General features: G+C 44.5%; 2 protein-coding genes across 2 annotated transcripts in view; both read right to left on the reverse strand.

The window, feature by feature from the left end:
• The window catches only part of sult1st6 (sulfotransferase family 1, cytosolic sulfotransferase 6), a 53,273-nt gene extending 35,487 nt beyond the window's left edge, over positions 1-17,786 (reverse strand). The window contains exons 1-2 of the mRNA XM_084169142.1: positions 17,013-17,786; positions 14,941-15,069 (exon numbers count right to left, since the gene is read on the reverse strand). Of these exons, the coding sequence (XP_084025268.1) occupies positions 14,941-15,069; positions 17,013-17,199 (316 nt within the window). The 5' untranslated portion in view covers positions 17,200-17,786. The remainder of the gene's footprint in view (positions 1-14,940; positions 15,070-17,012) is intronic.
• A 202-nt stretch (positions 17,787-17,988) lies between these two features.
• Positions 17,989-20,996, reverse strand: part of LOC311137183 (uncharacterized protein) — a 58,699-nt gene continuing 55,691 nt past the window's right edge. Inside the window, exons 9-11 of the mRNA XM_084171539.1 lie at positions 19,747-19,812; positions 19,340-19,432; positions 17,989-18,582 (exon numbers count right to left, since the gene is read on the reverse strand). Of these exons, the coding sequence (XP_084027665.1) occupies positions 18,436-18,582; positions 19,340-19,432; positions 19,747-19,812 (306 nt within the window). The 3' untranslated portion in view covers positions 17,989-18,435. The remainder of the gene's footprint in view (positions 18,583-19,339; positions 19,433-19,746; positions 19,813-20,996) is intronic.

A 20,996-nucleotide genomic window follows, 5' to 3' on the forward strand; every position in this document is an offset into this window, starting at 1 on the left:
TCCACCTAAACTCCGTCCCTGTGCGTTCTACTCTAAGAAGCTCAGTCCGGCGGAGCGGAATTATGACGTAGGAGACAGGGAGCTGTTAGCCGTGGTACAGGCCCTAAAGGTGTGGCGGCATTGGCTCGAGGGGGCTCAACACCCTTTCCTCATTCAAACTGACCATCGTAACCTGGAGTACATCCGGGCAGCTAGGAGACTGAATCCTCGCCAGGCTCGTTGGACCATGTTCCTGGCCCGGTTTGTGTTTAAGATCACATACATCCCGGGGTCCCAGAACGGGAAGGCAGATGCTCTGTCCCGGCGGTATGACGCAGAGGAGAGGTCAGTTGAGTCCACGCCCATACTACCGGAGTCTTGTCTGGTTGCTCCGGTGGTGTGGGAGGTTGATGGTGAGATCGAGCGGGCGTTACGCACCGACCCGAGTCCTCCTCAGTGTCCTGTGGGTCGGACGTACGTTCCGCTCGAGATACGCGATCGCCTCATTTGTTGGGCTCATACGTCCCCCTCCTCTGGCCATCCGGGTATCGGCCGGACAGTGCACTGCCTTAGCACAAAGTACTGGTGGCCAACGTTAGCTAGGGATGTGAGGATTTATGTCTCCTCCTGTTCGGTGTGTGCCCAGTGTAAGGCGCCCAGACATTTGCCCAGGGGTAAGTTACGACCCCTGCCTATTCCACAACGACCCTGGTCCCACCTCTCGGTGGATTTTGTTACCGACCTTCCCCCCTCACAGGGGAATACTACCATCCTGGTCGTTGTGGATAGGTTCTCGAAGGCCTGTCGTCTCCTTCCCATGCCGGGTCTACCCACTGCCCTACAGACCGCTGAGGCTCTGTTCACCCATGTCTTCCGGCATTACGGGGTACCCGAGGATATAGTGTCTGACCGAGGCCCCCAGTTCACCTCTAGAGTGTGGAGGGCATTTATGGAACGGTTGGGGGTGTCGGTAAGCCTTACCTCGGGTTACCACCCGGAGAGTAATGGGCAGGTTGAACGTGTCAACCAGGATGTGGGTAGGTTTCTGAGGTCATACTGTCAGGGCCGGCCGGAGGAGTGGGCGAGATATGTGCCCTGGGCCGAGATGGCACAGAACTCTCTTCGCCACTCCTCCACCCAACTAACCCCGTTTCAGTGTGTGTTGGGGTACCAGCCGGTGCTGGCACCATGGCATGAGAGCCAGATCGAGGCCCCCGCTGTGGATGAGTGGGTAAGGCGCTCGGAGGGGACGTGGGACGCTGCACACGTCCATCTGCAGCGTGCCATACGTCGACAGAAGACGAGCGCCGACCTACACCGCAGTGAGGGGCCAGTGTACGCACCTGGAGATCGAGTCTGGCTCTCAACCAGAAACCTGCCCCTCCGCCTGCCCTGCCGGAAGCTGGGTCGGCGGTTTGTGGGGCCGTTTAAAGTCCTGAGGAGATTGAACGAGGTGAGTTATAGGTTAGAACTACCTGTTGACTACAAAAATATTAACCCCTCGTTCCATGTGTCTCTCCTCAGGCCGGTGGTAGCTGGTCCACTCCAGGACTTTGAGATTGAGGAGACTCCTCCGCCCCCGTTGGACATCGAGGGGGCTCCGGCGTACACCGTGAGGTCCATCCTGGATTCTAGACGCCGGATGGGGGGTCTTCAATATCTCGTGGAGTGGGAGGGGTACGGTCCGGAGGAGCGGTGCTGGGTGCCAAGCAGGGACGTGTTAGACCAGTCCCTACTGACCGATTTCCATCGGGGTCATCCTGCGCGCCCTGCTCCGCGTCGTCCGGGTCGTCCTCGAGCTCCGGGTCGGCGCACGGCTGGTACCGCGCGTCAAGGGGGGGGGTACTGTCACGGTTTCGGCCGAGGCTGCTCCTCTTCCTTGTTCGGGCGGACTTCGGCGGTCGTCGTCTCCGGAGTACTAGCTGCCACCGTTCGATGTTTCTTGTTCTTTTGGTTTTGTCTGTTCATAACACCTGTCCCTTATTTGTGTCTTGATTGTTCCCCTTATTTAGTTTGTTTGTTTGGGTCAGGTGTTATGCGTGATTGTTTTTGTCAGCCTGCCTCTTCGAGTTTGTTCTCTCGTGTTGTTGTATTACGAGAGCTCGCACTGTGGGCGCTTTTCCTTGTTTTCTCGCACTGTGATTTTCGTGCGTAATTGTTCGCGCCACCCGGTTGGGTTGGCGACGTACACTTGTGTTTGGACTCAGTAAAATTCTGTTGACGTCCTCCTGGTTTCCTGCGCCTGATTCCTATCATCCACCTACACCAGTCTGACAGTCCTAAGCTACCCCCGGAGACACTCTCATCTGGCTATAGCCTACCTGCTGATCAAGGCAAAATTATATATTATTTCGATTGTTCAGGTTCACCATCAGCAATAGTTTTGATAATTCCATTTTTTATTGGAATAATAATAATAATAATGTTAATATCGATGTTAATATCGATAAATCAAATTATTGATATGTATAATTGCATCTTTTATATCAATAATTGTCAAATTCTGTATATATAAGCTAATATTTAGCATTATTAAGTGCCTTGAATGTCAATGAAGAGGAGGGTGGAGAGAGCACCTAGAGACAGTCTTCACATTTTGGATTACATTTTGCTTTTTTTCCTACCGATGTACACAACCTACTCCACATTTCTAAAGTGAAAGAAAAATTATAGAAAATGTTTCTAATACCAATATAAAATAGGTTGTCTTGATGATGTACTGCATGTCTTCACACCCTATGGTTTATACTTGGTGGAAGCACCCTTGGCAGCCATTACAGGTGTGAATAATTTTGAATAAGATTAGTATTGTGATGGCAGCATCATGTTATGGGTATGCTTGTTACAGGCAGGGACTGGGGAGTATGTTAGGATTAAATATATGAAAGGAGCAAAGGGACACCTAAAAAGTCTTCTGAAAACCTAACCCGGCGATAGAGTTGTATTTTTCAGCGTAACAATTACACAAATTCTAATGCCAAAGACACACCAGAATGGCTTTCCAAGGGGTGTTCAGTGTTCCTGAATGGTCTAGTAGTCTCAGTCCTGACATAAATCTGCTTGAAAATCAGTGACAAGCATTGAATATTGCTGTCGATCAATGATTCCAAACCAAATTTACTGAGCTTGAGTAATTTTGACAAAAACAATGGATATGTTGCCCTTAAAAGTTGTGTAACTTTAGCAGAATCTCATTTTAAATGATTCACAGCTGTAATGGCTGCCGAATGTACTTCCACCTGGGGTGTGGATTTATACGCAATCAATACATTTTAATTTCTTATTTTTTATGAATGTGGAACATTTTCTAAAAGTTGTGAAGATCGGTAGGAAAAAAATCTAATGTAATCCCATTTTAGTATTTAGTCAGCCACCAATTGTGCAAGTTCTCCCACTTAAAAAGATGAGAGAGGCCTGTAATTTTCATCATAGGTACACGTCAACTATGACAGACAAATTTAGAAGAAAAAAAATCCAGAAAATTACATTGTAGGATTTTTTATGAATTTATTTGCAAATTATGGTGGAAAATAAGTATTTGGTCACCTACAAACAAGCAAGATTTCTGGCTCTCACAGACCTGTAACTTCTTCTTTTAAGAGGCTCCTCTGTCCTCCACTCGTTACCTGTATTAATGGCACCTGTTTGAACTTGTTATCAGTATAAAAGACACCTGTCCACAACCTCAAACAGTCACACTCCAAACTCCACTATGTCCAAGACCAAAGAGCTGTCAAAGGACACCATAAACAAAATTGTAGACCTGCACCAGGCTGGGAAGACTGAATCTGCAATAGGTAAGCAGCTTGGTTTGAAGAAATCAACTGTGGGAGCAATTATTAGGAAATGGAAGACATACAAGACCACTGATAATCTCCATCGATCTGGGGCTCCACGCAAGATCTCACCCCGTGGGGTCAAAATGATCACAAGAACGGTGAGCAAAAATCCCAGAAACACACGGGGGGACCTAGTGAATGACCTGCAGAGAGCTGGGACCAAAGTAACAAAGCCTACCATTAGTAACACACTACGCCGCCAGGGACTCAAATCCTGCAGTGCCAGACGTGTCCCCCTGCTTAAGCCAGTACATGTCCAGGCCCGTCTGAAGTTTGCTAGAGTGCATTTGGATGATCCAGAAGAGGATTGGGAGAATGTCATATGGTCAGATGAAACCAAAATATAACTTTTTGGTAAAAACTCATCTCGTCGTGTTTGGAGGACAAAGAATGCTGAGTTGCATCCAAAGAACACCATACCTACTGTGAAGCATGGGGGGTGGAAACATCATACTTTGGGGCTGTTTTTCTGCAAAGGGACCAGGACGACTGTTCCGTGTAAAGGAAAGAATGAATGGGGCCATGTATCGTGAGATTTTGAGTGAAAACCTCCTTCCATCAGCAAGGGCATTGAAGATGAAACGTGGCTGGGTCTTTCAGTATGACAATGATCCCAAACACACCGCCCGGGCAACGAAGGAGTGGCTTCGTAAGAAGCATTTCAAGGTCCTGGAGTGGCCTAGCCAGTCTCTAGATCTCAACCCCATAGAAAATCTTTGGAGGGAGTTGAAAGTCCGTGTTGCCCAGCGACAGTCCCAAAACATCACTGCTCTAGAGGAGATCTGCATGGAGGAATGGGACAAAATACCAGCAAAAGTGTGTGAAAACCTTGTGAAGACTTACAGAAAACGTTTGACCTGTGTCATTGCCAACAAAGGGTATATAACAAAGTTTTGAGAAACTTTTGTTATTGACCAAATACTTATTTTCCAACATAATCTGCAAATAAATTCATAAAAAATCCTACAATGTGATTTTCTGGAGAAAAAAAATCTAATTTTGTCTGTCATAGTTGACGTGTACCTATGATGAAAATTACAGGCCTCTCTCATCTTTTTAAGTGGGAGAACTTGCACAATTGGTGGCTGACTAAATACTTTTTTCCCCCACTGTATATATATATATATATATATAGTAAAAAAGGTATTCAGCCCAGCGCTAGTGTGTGTGTGTCTCAGTCACCAAATCTAAACCCAACTGAACACTTACAGGAGATTCTGAAGCGGCACCTGAGAGAGAGTTTTCCACCACCATCAAGAAAACAACAAATTATGGAATTTCTAGTGTCCCTCCAATAGTGTTCCAGACACTTTTAAAACTCATGCCAGGGTGCATTGAAGATGTTCTGGCGGCTCGTGGTGGCCCAATGCCCTATTAAGATATTTTATATACAGTGCATTCGGAAAGTATTCAGACCCCTTGACTTTTTCAACATTGTTACGTTACAGCCTTATTCAAAAATGTATTAAACTTTTTCCCCTCATCAATCTACACACAAGAGGTTTTTAGACATTTTTGCAAATTTATAAAAAAATAAAAAACAGAAATATCACATTTAACTAAGTATTCAGAACCTTTACTCAATACTTTGTTGAAGCATCTATGGCAGCGATTACAGCGTCAAGTCTTCTTGGGTATGACGCTACAAGCTTGGAACACCTGTATTTGGGGAGTTTCTCCCATTCTTCTCTGAATATCCTCTCAAGCTCTGTCAGGTTGGATGGGGAGCGTCGCTGCACAGCTATTTTCAGGTCTTTCCAGAGATGTTCGATGAGGTTCAAGTCCGGGCTCTGGCTGGGCCACTCAAGGACATTCAGAGACTTGTCCCGAAGCCACTCCTGCATTGCCTTGGCTGTGTACTTAGGGTTGTTGTCCTGTTGGAAGGTGAACCTTTGCCCCAGTCTGAGGTCCTGAGCGTTCTGGAGCAGGTTCTCATCAAGGATCTCTTTGTACTTTGCTCGGTTAATCTTTACCTCGATCCTGACTAGACTCCCAGTCCCTGCCGCTGAAAAACATCCCGACAGCATGATGCTGCCACCACCATGCTTCACCGTAGGGATGGTGCCAAGTTTCCTCCAGACGTGATGCTTGGCATTCAGGCCAAAGAGTTCAATCTTGGTTTCATCAGTCCAGAGAATCTTGTTTCTCATGATCTGAGAGTCATTAGGTGCCTTTTGGTAAACTCCAAGCGGGCTGTCATGTGCCTTTTACTGAGGAGCGGCTTCCGTGTGGCCACTCTACCATAAAGGCCTGATTGGTGGAGTGCTGCAGAGACGGTTGTCCTTCTGGAAGGTCCTCACATCTCCACAGAGGAACTCTAGAGCTCTGTCAGAGTGATCATCGGGTTCTTGGTCACCTCCCTGACCAAGGCCCTTCTCACCCGATTGCTCTGTTTGACCGGGCGGCCAGCTCTAGGAAGAGTTGTGGTGGTTCCAGACTTCTTCCATTTAAGAATGGTGGAGGCCACTGTGTTCTTGGGGACCTTCAATGCTGCAGAAATGTTTTGGTACCCTTCCCCAGATCTGGGCCTCGACACAATCCTGTCTCGGAGCTCTACGGACAATTCCTTCGACCTCATGGCTTGGTTTTTACTCTGACATGCACTGTCAACTCTGGGACCTTATATAGACAGGTGTGTGCTATTCAAAATCACATTCAATTAATTGCATTTACCACAGGTGGACTCCAATCAAGTTGTAGAAACATCTCAAGGATGATTAATGGAAACAGGATGCACCTGAGCTCAATTTCGATTCTATAGCTAAGGGTCTGAATATATATATATATATATATATATATATATATATATATATATATATATATATATATATATATATATACAGTACCAGTCAAAAGTTTGGACACACCTACTCATTTCTTTATTTTTACTATTTTCTACATTGTAGAATAATAGTGAAGACATCAAAACGATGAAATAACACATATGGAATCACGTAGTAACCAAAAAAGTTTTAAAGAAATCAAAATATATTTTATATTTCAGATTCTTCAAAGTAGCCACCCTTTGCCTTGATGACAGCTTTGCACACTCTTGGCATTCTCTCAACCAGCTTCATGAGGTATATAATATATATAAATAATATATAATATGCCATTTAGCAGACGCTTTTATCCAAAGCGACTTACAGTCGTGCGTGCTGGAATTCATTTCAATTAACAGGTGTGCCTTGTTAAAAATTAATTTGTGGAATTTCTTTGCTTCTTAATGGGTTTGAGCCAATCAGTTGTGTTGTGACAAGGTAGGGGTGCTATACAGAAGATAGCCCTATTTTGTAAAAGACCAAGTCCATATTATGGCAAGAACAGCTCAAATAACCAAAGCGAAACGACAGTCCATCATTACTTTAAGACATGAAGGTCAGTCAATACGGAAAACTTAAAGAACTTTAAAGTTTCTTCAAGTGCAGTTGCAAAAACCATCAAGCGCTATGATGAAACTGGCTCTCATGAGGACCGCCACAGGAAAGAAAGACCCAAAGTTACCTCTGCTGCAGAGGATAAGTTCATTAGAATTACCAGCCTCAGAAATTGCAGCCCATATAAATGCTTCACAGAGTTCAAGTAACAGACACATCTCAACATCAACTGTTCAGAGGAGACTGCTTGAATCAGGCCTTCATTGCTGCAAAGACACCACTACTAAAGGACAGCAATAAGAAGAAGAGACTTGCTTGGGCCCAGAAACACGAGCAATTGACATTAGACCGGTGGAAATCTGTCCTTTGGTCTGATGAGTCCATATTTGAGATTCTTGGTTCCAACCACCATGTCTTTGTGAGACGCAGAGTGGGTGAACAGATGATCTCCGCATGTGTGATTCCCACCGTGAAGCATGGAGGAGGAGGTGTGATTGTGTGGGGGGGCTTAGCTGGTGACACTGTCTGTGAATTATTTAGAATTCAAGGCACACTTAACCAGCATGGCTATCACAGCATTCTGCAGTGATACGCCATCACATCTGGTTTGCGCTTAGTGGGACTATCATTTGTTGTTCAACAGGACAATGACCCAACACACCTCCAGGCTGTGTTCGGGCTATTTGACCAAGAAAGAGAGTGATAGAGTGCTATATCAGATGACCTGGCCTCCACAATCACCCGACCTCCATGAGTTGGACCGCAGAGTGAAGGAAAAGCAGCCAACAAGTGCTCAGCATATGTGGGAACTCCTTCAAGACTGTTGGAAAAGCCTTCCAGGTGAAGCTGGTTGAGGGAATGCCAAGAGTGTGCAAAGCTGTCATCAAGGCAAAGGGTGGCTACTTTGAAGAATCTAAAATATATTTTGATTTGTTTAACACTTCTTTGGTTACTACATGATTCCATATGTGTTATTTCATAGTGTTGATGTCTTCACTATTATTCTACAATGTAGAAAATAGTAAAAAATAAAGAAATACCCTTGAATGAGTAGGTGTGTCCAAACCTTTGACTGGTACTGTATATATACAGTGGGGAAAAAAAGTATTTAGTCAGTCACCAATTGTGCAAGTTCTCCCACTTAAAAAGATGAGAGAGGCCTGTAATTTTCATCATAGGTACACGTCAAGTATGACAGACAAAAGGAGGAAAAAAATTCCAGAAAATCACATTGTAGGACTTTTAATGAATTTATTTGCAAATTATGGTGGAAAATAAGTATTTGGTCAATAATAAAAGTTTCTCAATACTTTGTTATATACCCTTTGTTGGCAATGACACAGGTCAAACGTTTTCTGTAAGTCTTCAGAAGGTTTTCACACACTGTTGCTGGTATTTTGGCCCATTCCTCCATGCAGATCTCCTCTAGAGCAGTGATGTTTTAGGGCTGTCGCTGGGCAACACGGACTTTCAACTCCCTCCAAAGATTTTCTATGGGGTTGAGATCTGGAGACTGGCTAGGCCACTCCAGGACCTTGAAATGCTTCTTACGAAGCCACTCCTTCGTTGCCCGGGCGGTGTGTTTGGGATCATTGTCATGCTGAAAGACCCAGCCACGTTTCATCTTCAATGCCCTTGCTGATGGAAGGAGGTTTTCACTCAAAATCTCACGATACATGGCCCCATTCATTCTTTCCTTACACGGATCAGTTGTCCTGGTCCCTTTGCAGAAAAACAGCCCCAAAGTATGATGTTTCCACCCCCATGCTTCACAGTAGGTATGGTGTTCTTTGGATGCAACTCAGCATTCTTTGTCCTCCAAACACGACGAGTTGAGTTTTTACCAAAAAGTTATATTTTGGTTTCATCTGACCATATGACATTCTCCCAATCCTCTTCTGGATCATCCAAATGCACTCTAGCAAACTTCAGACGGGCCTGGACATGTACTGGCTTAAGCAGGGGCACACCTCTGGCACTGCAGGATTTGAGTCCCTGGCGGCGTAGTGTGTTACTGATGGTAGGCTTTGTAACTTTGGTCCCAGCTCTCTGCAGGTCATTCACTAGGTCCCCCCGTGTGGTTCTGGGATTTTTGCTCACCGTTCTTGTGATCATTTTGACCCCACGGGGTGAGATCTTGCGTGGAGCCCCAGATCGAGGGAGATTATCAGTGGTCTTGTATGTCTTCCATTTCCTAATAATTGCTCCCACAGTTGATTTCTTCAAACCAAGCTGCTTACCTATTGCAGATTCAGTCTTCCCAGCCTGGTGCAGGTCTACAATTTTGTTTCTGGTGTCCTTTGACAGCTCTTTGGTCTTGGCCATAGTGGAGTTTGGAGTGTAACTGTTTGAGGTTGTGGACAGGTGTCTTTTATACTGATAACAAGTTCAAACAGGTGCCATTAATACAGGTAACGAGTGGAGGACAGAGGAGCCTCTTAAAGAAGAAGTTACAGGTCTGTGAGAGACAGAAATCTTGCTTGTTTGTAGGTGACCAAATACTTATTTTCCACCATAATTTGCAAATAAATTCATAAAAAATCCTACAATGTGATTTTCTGGATTTTTTTTTCTCAATTTGTCTGTCATAGTTGACGTGTACCTATGATGAAAATGACAGGCCTCTCTCATCTTTTTAAGTGGGAGAACTTGCACAATTGGTGGCTGACTAAATACTTTTTTTCCCCACTGTATATATACACTGCTCAAAAGAATAAAGGGAACACTTAAACAACACAATGTAACTCATGGTCAATCACACTTCTGTGAAATCAAACTGTCCACTTAGGAAGCAACACTGCTTGACAATACATTTCACATGCTGTTGTGCAAATGGTATAGACAACAGGTGGAAATTATAGGCAATTAGCAAGACACCCCCAATAAAGAAGTGGTTCTGCAGGTGGTGACCACAGACCACTTCTCAGTGCCTATGCTTCCTGGCTGATGTTTTGGTCACTTTTGAATGCTGGCAGTGCTTTCACTCTAGTGGTAGCATGAGACGGAGTCTACAACCCACACAAGTGGCTCAGGTAGTGCAGCTCATCCAGGATGGCACATCAATGCGAGCTGTGGCAAGAAGGTTTGCTGTGTTTGTCAGCGTAGTGTCCAGAGCATGGAGGCACTACCAGGAGACAGGCAAGTACATCAGGAGACGTGGAGGAGGCCGTAGGAGGGCAACAACCCAGCAGCAGGACCGCTACCTCCGCCTTTGTGCAAGGAGGAGCAGGAGGACTGCACTGCCAGAGCCCTGCAAAATTACCTCCAGCAGGCCACAAATGTGCATGTGTCTGCTCAAACGGTCAGAAACAGACTCCATGAGGGTGGTATGAGGGCCCGACGTCCACAGGTGGGGGTTGTGCTTACAGCCCAACACCATGCAGGACGTTTAACATTTGCCAGAGAACACCAAGATTGGCAAATTCTCCACTGGCGCCCTGTGCTCTTCACAGATGAAAGCAGGTTCACACTGAGCACATGTGACAGACGTGACAGAGTCTGGAGACGCCGTGGAGAATGTTCTGCTGCCTGCAACATCCTCCAGCATGACCGGTTTGGCGGTGAGTAAGTCATGGTGTGGGGTGGCATTTCTTTGGGGGGCCGCACAGCCCTCCATGTGCTCGCCAGAGGTAGCCTGACTGCCATTAGGTACCGAGATGAGATCCTCAGACCCCTTGTGAGACCATATGCTGGTGCGGTTGGCCCTGGGTTCCTCCTAATGCAAGACAATGCTAGACCTCATGTAGCTGGAGTGTGTCAGCAGTTCCTGCAAGAGGAAGGCATTGATGCTATGGACTGTCCCGCCCGTTCCCCAGACCTGAATCCAAATGAGCACATCTGGGACATCATGTCTCGCTCTAACCACCAACGCCACGTTGCACCACAGACTGACCAGGAGTTGGCGGATGCTTTAATCCAGGTCTGGGAGGAGATCCCTCAGGAGACCATCCGCCACCTCATCAGGAGCATGCCCAGGCATTGTAGGGAGGTCATACAGGCACGTGGAGGCCACACACACTACTGAGCCTCATTTTGACTTGTTTTAAGGACATTACATCAAAGTTGGATCAGCCTGTAGTGTGGTTCTCCACTTTAATTTTGAGGGTGACTCCAAATCCAGACCTCCATGGGCTGATAAATTTGATTTCCATTGATAATTTTTGTGTGATTTTGTTGTCAGCACATTCAACTATGTAAAGAAAAAAGTATTTAATAAGATTATTTCATTCCTTCAGATCTAGGATGTTGTTTAAGTGTTCCCTTTATTTTTTTAAAGAGTGTATATTTTGTGTGCAAATCACACCCTCTTAATATGTCACAAATTTGAGGATTATGTTGATAATTTGGTGTGTCTAAAAGTGTAAAGGGAAATTACATTGTGAGCTAAATTCTCAATCATATGTCCTTATAAAAAAAAAAATATATATATAAGGCTTATATTTGAGCATCTGGGGCCTCCATTTAAAAAAAAATCCTTATTTTACCTAAAATGTGTCATTGGTGTTACTAATCAAAAAGTAATTAACCTGCCTTATTAGTTTATTTAAAATTAGAAGATTTACCCAAAGACATTGAAATCAAGAAAAATGTAGATTATTTTCAAATATGCTAAACTACAGGACTGTTTTGCTAGCACAGACTGGAATATGTTCTGGGATTCTTCCGATGGCATTGAGGAGTACACCACATCAGTCACTGGCTTCATCAATAAGTGCATCGATGATGTCGTCCCCACAGTGACCGTACGTACATACCCCAACCAGAAGCCATGGATTACAGGCAACATCCCCACTGAGCTAAAGGATAGAGCTGCCGCTTTGAAGGAGCGGGACTCTAACCTGGACGCTTGTAAGAAATCCTGCTATGCCCTCCGACGAACCATCAAACTGGCAAAGAGTCAATACAGGATTAAGATTGAATCGTACTACACCGGCTCTGACGCTCGTCGGATGTGGTAGTCATTGAAAACTATAACAGACTACAAAGGGAAGCACAGCCGCGAGCTGCCCAGTGACACAAGATTACCAGACGAGCTAAATCACTTCTATGCTCGCTTCGAGGCAAGCAACACTGAAGCATGCATGAGAGCATCAGCGGTTTCGGATGACTATGTGATCACGCTCTTCGTAGCCGATGTGAGTAAGACTTTTAAGCAGGTCAACATTCACAAGGTCGCAGGGCCAGACGGATTACCAGGACGTGTACGCCGAGCATGCGCTGACCAACTGGCAAGTGTCTTCACTGACATTTTCAACATGTCCCTGACTGAGTCTGTAATACCAACATGTTTCAAGCAGACCACCATAGTCCCTGTGCCCAAGAACACTAAGATAACCTGCCTAAATGACTACCGACCGTAGCACTCACGTCTGTAGCCAATGAAGTGCTTTGAAGGGCTAATCAACATTACCCCAGAAACCCTAGACCCACTCCAATTTGCATACCGCCCCAACAGATCCACAGATGATGCAATCTCTATTGCACTCCACACTGCCCTTTCCCACCTGGAGAAGAGGATCACCTACGTGAGAATGCTAATCATTGACTACAGCTCAGCGTTCAACACCATAGTGCCCTCAAAGCTCATCACTAAGCTAAGGACCCTGGGACTAAACAGCTCCCTCTGCAACTGGATCCTGGACTTCCTGACAGGCTGCCCCCAGGTGGTAAGGGTAGGTAACAACACATCTGCCACGCTGATCCTCAACACGGGGGCCCCTCAGGGGTGCGTGCTCAGTCACCTCCTATACTCCCTGTTCACCCATGACTGCATGGCCAGGCACGACTCCAACACCATCATTAAGTTTGCCGACGACACAACAGTGGTAGGCCTGATCACAGACAACGATGAGACAGCCTATAGGGAGGAGGTAAGAGACCTGGCTGTGTGGTGACAGGATAACAACCTCTCCCTCAATGTGATGAAGACAAAGGAGATTGTGGACTACAGGGGGAAAAAAGAGGACTGACCACGCCCCCATTGTCATCGACGGGGCTGTTGTGGAACAGGTTGAGAGCTTCAAGTTCCTTGGTGTCCACATCACCAACAAACTATCATGGTCTAAACACACCAAGACAGTCGTGAAGAGGGCACGACAAAGCCTATTCCCCTTCAGTAGACTGAAAAGATTGGGCATGGGTCCTCAGATCCTAAAAAAGTTATACAGCTGCACCATCGAGAGCATCCTGACTGGTTGCATCACCGCCTGGTATGGCAACTGATCGGCCTCCGACCGCAAAGCACTACAAAGGGTAGTGCGTACGGCCCAGTACATCACTGGAGCCAAGCTTCCTGCCATCCAGGACCTCTATACCAGGCGGTGCCAGAGGAAGGCCCTAAAAATTGTCAAAAGACTCTAGCCACCCTAGTCATAGACTGTTCTCTCTGCTACCGCACGGCTAACAGTACCGGAGCGCCAAGTCTAGGTCCAAAAGGCTTCTTAACAGCTTCTACCGCCAAGCCATAAGACTCCTGAACAGCTAATCATGGCTACCCGGACTATTTGCACCCCCCCCCCCCCCCCCAGAGCATTGGCTTCTTCTTCCAATTGGGTTGCCTGGTTTGTAAATGGGTTTAATCTGTATCATTGCCATTTAGTGGCCAAAATACTTGAATGACACAATATTTGGTTCAGGACACCAGCACTGCAGGTGGTGTTAAATCACCATTATAAGCTTTATGCTTTTTTTTTTTCACAAAAGAAGAACAATGATTACTTCAAAATGGAGATAGCCTTAATGTTGCTGCCCGTGTTGTCACAGATGCCATAATGAGACAGATACAGTATACTACAAATCATCCATCCATAAAAGGCCTAAAACAAAAATTGAGGGGCCATGTGCAGTGTGTGTATGTGTGTGTATATATGTATGTATGTGTGTGTGTGTGTGTGTGTGTGTGTGTGTGTGTGTGTGTGTGTGTGTGTGTGTGTGTGTGGATAAAAAGAAAAAGGCATATTTCCTCTCGAAAATGAACAATAAAGTAAATTTCAAATTTGTTGCGTAAGCCGTCGTGCATCATAAAACACTGTTGCACACTCAATAAAGATGCAGAGGTTTACATTCCTTAAGAAGTAGCAATTACAGCACAAGTGATTTTGGCCTTGTTCTCTGTACTTGCTTTTTACACACACACACAGACACACAGACACACACACACACACACTGGGGGAGATTTGTGGGTTAATAACTAATTGACCCTGATTAAGGCAGAGGAAACGGGTTGTTATGAAGACCAGCGCCAAAACATTCCTCCAGGAATTGGGTTTGTGAGCCCTGAGGTACACATAACATGGCACTGCACTGCGGACCAGAGTTACGAGATGCATTTGAGCTAAGTAGGAAGAATAAATAGAACAGAAGCAGACCTGGATTTCAAATACTTGAAAAATCGATTCAAATACTTTATCTGTGCCTATTTGAGCGTGACTGGCTTAATAAACCAATAGAAACTTCCCAAGATTGCAAACCCTGCCCATCTGGCACTCCAGGCAGACACAAGCAAAAAACATATTGTAAGAAGTATTTGAAAATAGGTATTTGATCCAGGTCTGCTACAATGATACACCTTGAGCTCTGAACAGCTTGTAGGATGGGAAAATACACACCCGCATGCACACACACACACACACACACACACACACACACACACACACACACACACACACACACACACACACACACACACACACACACACACACACACACACAAACACACACACACACACACACACACACACACACACCAGAGGGGATGGGCGGGGGGGAGTGGATCTCCAGGAAGGGGATTCGGACGGAGGTGGGTGCTCTCCTTGCGACCTCAGCGTCTCCATTGTTAAGCAGCAGGTCCACGATCTCCTGGGTCCACGTGGTTCCTGGGAGACAGCAAAGGTAGAGGGGCCCATTGAAATATAATTACTAGAAGCCCCTCAGACCACGGCAATTTGACTCGAACACTCATGGGTACCGCCAACAGTCCACCTATCACGGAAGATTGACTTGAATGAGAATGTCCATTCTAGTAATCTATTTCTTTGGAGTTGACATTACTCCAGGGGTATGCAGTGGACATTCCAAACCAGTGGACAGTAGAATAAATGTGTTCTCCCACTCCAAAATTAAAGTTTTTCAGATGTCGAAAGTACCCACATGAAAAAATACTATATGGTGTAAATACTATAGTATTCACTGTAGTGTTTTTGCGGACATACTGTAGTATTTACAGTTTACTATAGTTGAAATACTGTAGTAAAAAAAACTGTAGTATATACTATATGAATTACTGTAGTGCTTTTGTGGACTTTGGTATAAATTATTGTAATAACTGTAGTGTTTTTGCGGACTGTTGTATACTGTAGTATGTATGTAGGGTTTTTGCGGACTGTAGTATACTATAGGATTTACTATAGTGTTTTTGTTTTATTATCTTTGACATAGAAGTGGGGGATTTCACCTTCAGGAAATTGACTGGACAAATACTAAAAGAGCCCATTTTCCATAACCTGTAGGTAGGACTGGGGTCTGAATGAATAGTTCAGAGCTTCTGCTCTTTTCTATAACCTATAGGGAACACAGTATATGGTCTATACTTGGCATGTACAGGTAACTGCCAAAAATAATGGAAACACTTAAGTAAATTAGGGATGCAAAGTATATTGAAAGCAGGTGCTTCCACAGAGGTGGTGTTCATGAGTTAATTAAGCAATCAACATCCCATCACGCTTAGGGTCATGTATAAAAATGGTCAATGTTATCCTTGAACATTTAATTATCTGGCAACAACTCTGTTGGACATTCCTTCAGTCAGCATGCCAATTGCACGCTCCCTCAAAAGACATCTGTGGCATTGTGTTGTGTGACAAAACTTCACATTTTAGAGTGGCCTTTTATTGTCCCCAGCACAAGGTGCACCTGTGTAATGATCATGCTGTTTAAATCAGCTTCTTGATATGCCACACCTGTCAGGTAAATGGATTATCTTGGCAAAGGAGAAATGCTCACTAACAGGGATGTAAACAAATTTGTACACAAAATGGGACCAACACTTTACATGTTGCGTTTATATTTTTGTTCAGTATAGAATCCATGCCAAGGTGCATTGAAGCTGTTCTGGTTCGTGGTGGCCCAACGACCTAATAAGACACTTTATGTTGGTGTTTCCTTTATTTTGTCAGTTTCATGTATGTTTCTCACTTATGGGTTTCTGCGGACTGTAGTGTTTCTGTGGACATTAGTCTTTTTTCATGTGGGTTGTCTTCTGTTGAGATACTGTAACTCCACGACGTCCCAGGTTAAGAAGATATAGCTATGAACCACAATCCAAAATCAATGGAAAGGATAAGCACCATATTGTTTTCAGGATTCGCTGTGCTTATCTGGTTAATTCATTTTGGTTTGAGGCATATAGCTAGCACAGGTGGCTGGAGGCACCTTCATTTGGGAGGACGGGCTCATAGTAATGGCTGGAATGGAATTATTAGAATGGTATCAAATACATGATTTCTTTGCGTTTGACACCATTCCATTCACTCCATTCCAGCCATTATTACGTCCTCCCCTCACCAGCCTCCTGTTAAGCTAGCTCTAGGCAACCGATGCCGTGGTATGTGGACTCATCTGGCATTCGACTACTTTTAAGGTCTCAAAATATCGGACAAACTTTGATTTCAAACTTGTCCCTTTAATTTTGCCTGGTTGAACCGGACTGAACCCTGCGACCGACATTCGGTGAGCGCAGTATTCGGTCTGGTTTAACCAGGCTACCTTTAATCATCTGTGAATTACAAAATCAATGAATGAATAACCTCTTTCCAGTTACCTGCTTTGGGGTAGGTGGCAATAAGGAGGTCGGAGGGATCGGGGCGGAAGGCCCAGATAGAGTCCCAGTTATGGGCAATGTGGCACATGAGAGGGACCCCTTGGATCTTGATCAGGGGGAAGCGGTGGATGGCGTCGCCCGCTGCCATGATGGCCTCGCTGAACGACAGCCCTTCTTTCCCAGCCATGACTTCAAATTCCTCCACGAGGAAGCAGAACCGCAAGCCCACAAGGAGACCACAGGGAGCCCAAGAACGTAAAAGTGTCCGGTCTTCTGCTTATCTTCCTGGAGTGGTTGGTCCTCTTCGTCAGTATGCACAATAAGTTGACTTGCTTGCTCTTCCCTCTGTATCACTCTAGCTTTCTAAATGCTTTCTCTCTCTCGCTCTCTGCAAGATCGCTCACTTTTCTTTTGTTTATCCTAAATACCTTTCTCTGTATCTCTTGTCTTCTGAAGATGAGAAAAGCACAGAAGAGAATTTGGGATTTGTCTCCACCTTAGCTGCTCTTGATTCCGGTGTCTGCTCTCGGACTAGTCTTTGTCTGCTCTATCTCTCTTTGTTCTTATTCTCTCTCTCTCTCTCTCTCTGTAAGATTTGATAATATGATCTTACTCCCTTCTTACTATCCCTATCTGGGTAGGTCCAAAATGTTCTCTCCCTCCTCCTACTCTGTTTCTAAACTCCTCTCTCTGGCTGAGTGCTGTCTGCCTGCTCTGAGCTCTATCCACCGTAAGCCATACGGACTTCCTATACAAAAGTGCCCTTATGTAACTCCCGAGGCCAGACTGAATTCCACTTTTTTTTTTTATCTTACCACTGAATCTGGAGTTCGAGGGAGGGACAAGGGAGTGTCTAGAACTATCTGATCCAAACAGAGAAGTTAGCCAAATATCCCTTTTCCTATTTACTTTCCAAGTAAAAGCATGTTGCTATAGACTAATTAAGAAACAAACAAAAGACAGCACAAGGACATTTGATTGACTTAGATTAGTTTAATTAGATAAGTATTCACTTTTTATATTATGGCTGCTTTGAAATTCCATTGTTCTTTGTCTAATCTCCTGCTCTCACACAAGTTTTACAGATCCCTTGGATGCTTGCCAACACAAGTTTGGTGAAAAAGAGAGCGTGCACTGTTTACCCTCTTATGAAACGTTGAAGCCTGCTAGTTTGCAAACGCTCCCTAAAGTTAGTTAACTTTGGACTTAAGTCCTAAAGTCGTCAAGTCTTGTGAGCCAATGGCTGGAGCAACAGGCCTCAGGCACTTTGGCAGAGTCAAACATTTATTGAGTTAAGTAATCAGTGTGCACCAAAGAAACGTAGTTTTAGAATTATTAATTTAAGGTTCCGCATTAGTTAAACACACAGCGACCGACAACCGAATAGTGCCGTTGAATGTTACATTGCTTCTCCTTAGAGGCCCTACTTTTTGGAATGCTTCTGACCATCTCGCTCCAGCAGATACACTCTGGTCCCAGACGTGGCTGCTATCAGGCCCTTCCACTTCCCCACTGGACAAACGGACGAGCCAAACACGGCCGAGGACAGGCCCAGCAACCTGGACTCAGTCTGAGAGGGAAGGGAGAGGGAGAGGAGGGAGAGCAAGGGGGAGAAAGAGCAAGAGGGAGGGAGAGGGGGAGGGAGAAGGAGAAGGAGAGGAAGAGTAAAAGAGAGAAAAATAAAGACAGAAATAGAAAGAGGTGGTTTAAGAACATTAGATTTCTGTGAATTCATAATTATATAAATTTCTTCAGTGTTGATTTGAACAACATGTATTTCCATGCATTATTAGGACAAAGAAGTGCCACTGATTACCAGATGAGAACAATGGTGAAGGACCTTGATGTGATTACATTGAGCACTGTCACCAGCCACGTCATCATAATGCAAAACGCATCATTCCAATATCTTGAAAACTTGACTGCTGACATGTAAAACATTTTGGGACTGTATCAACAGTGGACTAATAAAAATAAATACCAAAATATAGTTTTTGAGTGGATTTTCCCTTTAAACCTTGATCGATGGACAGTCAGTATTTTTTCAGAGGGTAAACAACGTGCTGTAGGAGGAAGGTAAACAGTTGCTAGCTAAGAGATGGCCATTGTAAAATGGCAAGTATACTATTGAGTGCCATTTTCTGTTTATAAAGTGCATAAATAAATATTTTATCGCTTCTCTCAGAGTTTTGTTTACTGTATAAATGACTCACCGTACAATAATAGGCTTGAACAATAAAGCTGCAAGACATCTTACTTCACAATAATTCTTACATATTTATAAACTTTGCTACTTTATACTGTACCTAAAATACCAATATACTAACCGTCATAGTCCACCGGTTGATGACTCTCAGCATATTTGATTGGCTCCCAGCTGCCACGATGTGATCCTGGCCAAGCCAATGGCATGTGTAGATCTGTGCGAACAACAATTTGACACGAGCACTTTTAGAAAAAATTATTCCAGAAGGGTTCTTTGGGTGTCTCAATGGGATAACCCTTTGAAGAACTCTTGTGTTTTCCAGGTAGAACCCTTTTTGTTTCCTCTGTGGAAAGGGTTCTACATGGAATCGAAAAGGGTTGTACCTGGAACCCAAAAGGGTTCTTCAAAGGGCTCTCCCATGGGGACAGCCGAAGAACCTTATTAAGTTCTAGATATAACCTTTTTTTGTAAGAGTGGAATAGTATTTGAGGTTTAGATAATTATTTGTGGCTATATTGATGGACTCACTTTGCTCTCTCCTTGGTAGTCATGAGGCACTTCAGTCACTTTCTGACCTGAGACATAATCCCAGATCTCAAAAAGAGAGAGAGAGGGAGAAAGAGTGTGAGAGAAAGATAAATATGCATGCTATGCATTTGCATGCACTGCAGCTGTCTTGTCTGCACCCACTTTGGCACCCAAACTTCCCAATACATTGTGTAATAAGCTATAGTTTTAGGGTCATGCCCTGGTATCAATATGTAGATAATAATCACATTGATTAAAATAGGAAAACAGTTGTTAAAGATTGTGTAAAGTTACAGTACCTGAATTGAGGGAAAATGTTGTTGTATTAAGATGACAATAATAATATGTTGTCAAAGTCATAGACAATGATTGGAGGATTATGTGACTTCCTGTAACTAGACAGATCTCTAACCTTTAACCCTGAGAAAGGTTACCCTAAACCTCTCAGCATGTACTGAATAAAATCTGATTACTTTTGGATGACTTCCTTGGTTAGCCTGCAACTGCCTCCTCAGTTTATGCTGCAAACAGATACACTGAGTATACAAAACATTTAGAACACCTGCTCTTTCCATGACATAGACTGACCAGGTGAATCCAGGTGAAAGCTACAGTATGATCCCTTATTGATGTCACTTGTTAAATCCACTTCAATCAGTGTAGATGAAGGGGAGGAGACAGGTCAAAGAAGGATTTCTAAGCCTTGAGACAATTGAGACATGGATTGTTTATGTGTGCCATTCAGAGGGTGAATGGGAAAGACAAAAAATGTAAGTGCCTTTGAACAGTTGGTGTATGGTAGTAGGTGCCAGGCGCACCGGTGTGTGTCAAGAACTGCAACGCTGCTGGGTTTTTCATACTCAACAGTTTCCCGTGTGTATCAAGAATGGTCCACAACCCAAAGGACATCCAGCCAACTTGACAAAACTGTGGGAAGCATTGGAGTCAACAGGGGCCAGCATCCCTGTAGAACGCTTTCGACGCCTTGTAGAGTCCATGCCCCAATGAATTGAGGCTGTTCTGAGGGCAAAAGGGGGTTGTTCCTAATGTTTGGTATACTCAGTGTAAATTCAATCTCTAAATAACCTTCCAGCAATCTTGGTCGTCACTATCTGGGCAAGTGGCAAAGATATAAACCCCACCTACAGTGAGGGAAAAAAGTATTTGATCCCCTGCTGATTTTGTACGTTTGCCCACTGACAAAGAAATTATCAGTCTATAATTTTAATGGTAGGTTTATTTGAACAGTG

Source organism: Coregonus lavaretus (genome assembly GCF_964263955.1).
Source record: "Coregonus lavaretus genome assembly, chromosome: 1".
Taxonomy (NCBI): Eukaryota; Metazoa; Chordata; class Actinopteri; order Salmoniformes; family Salmonidae; genus Coregonus; species Coregonus lavaretus.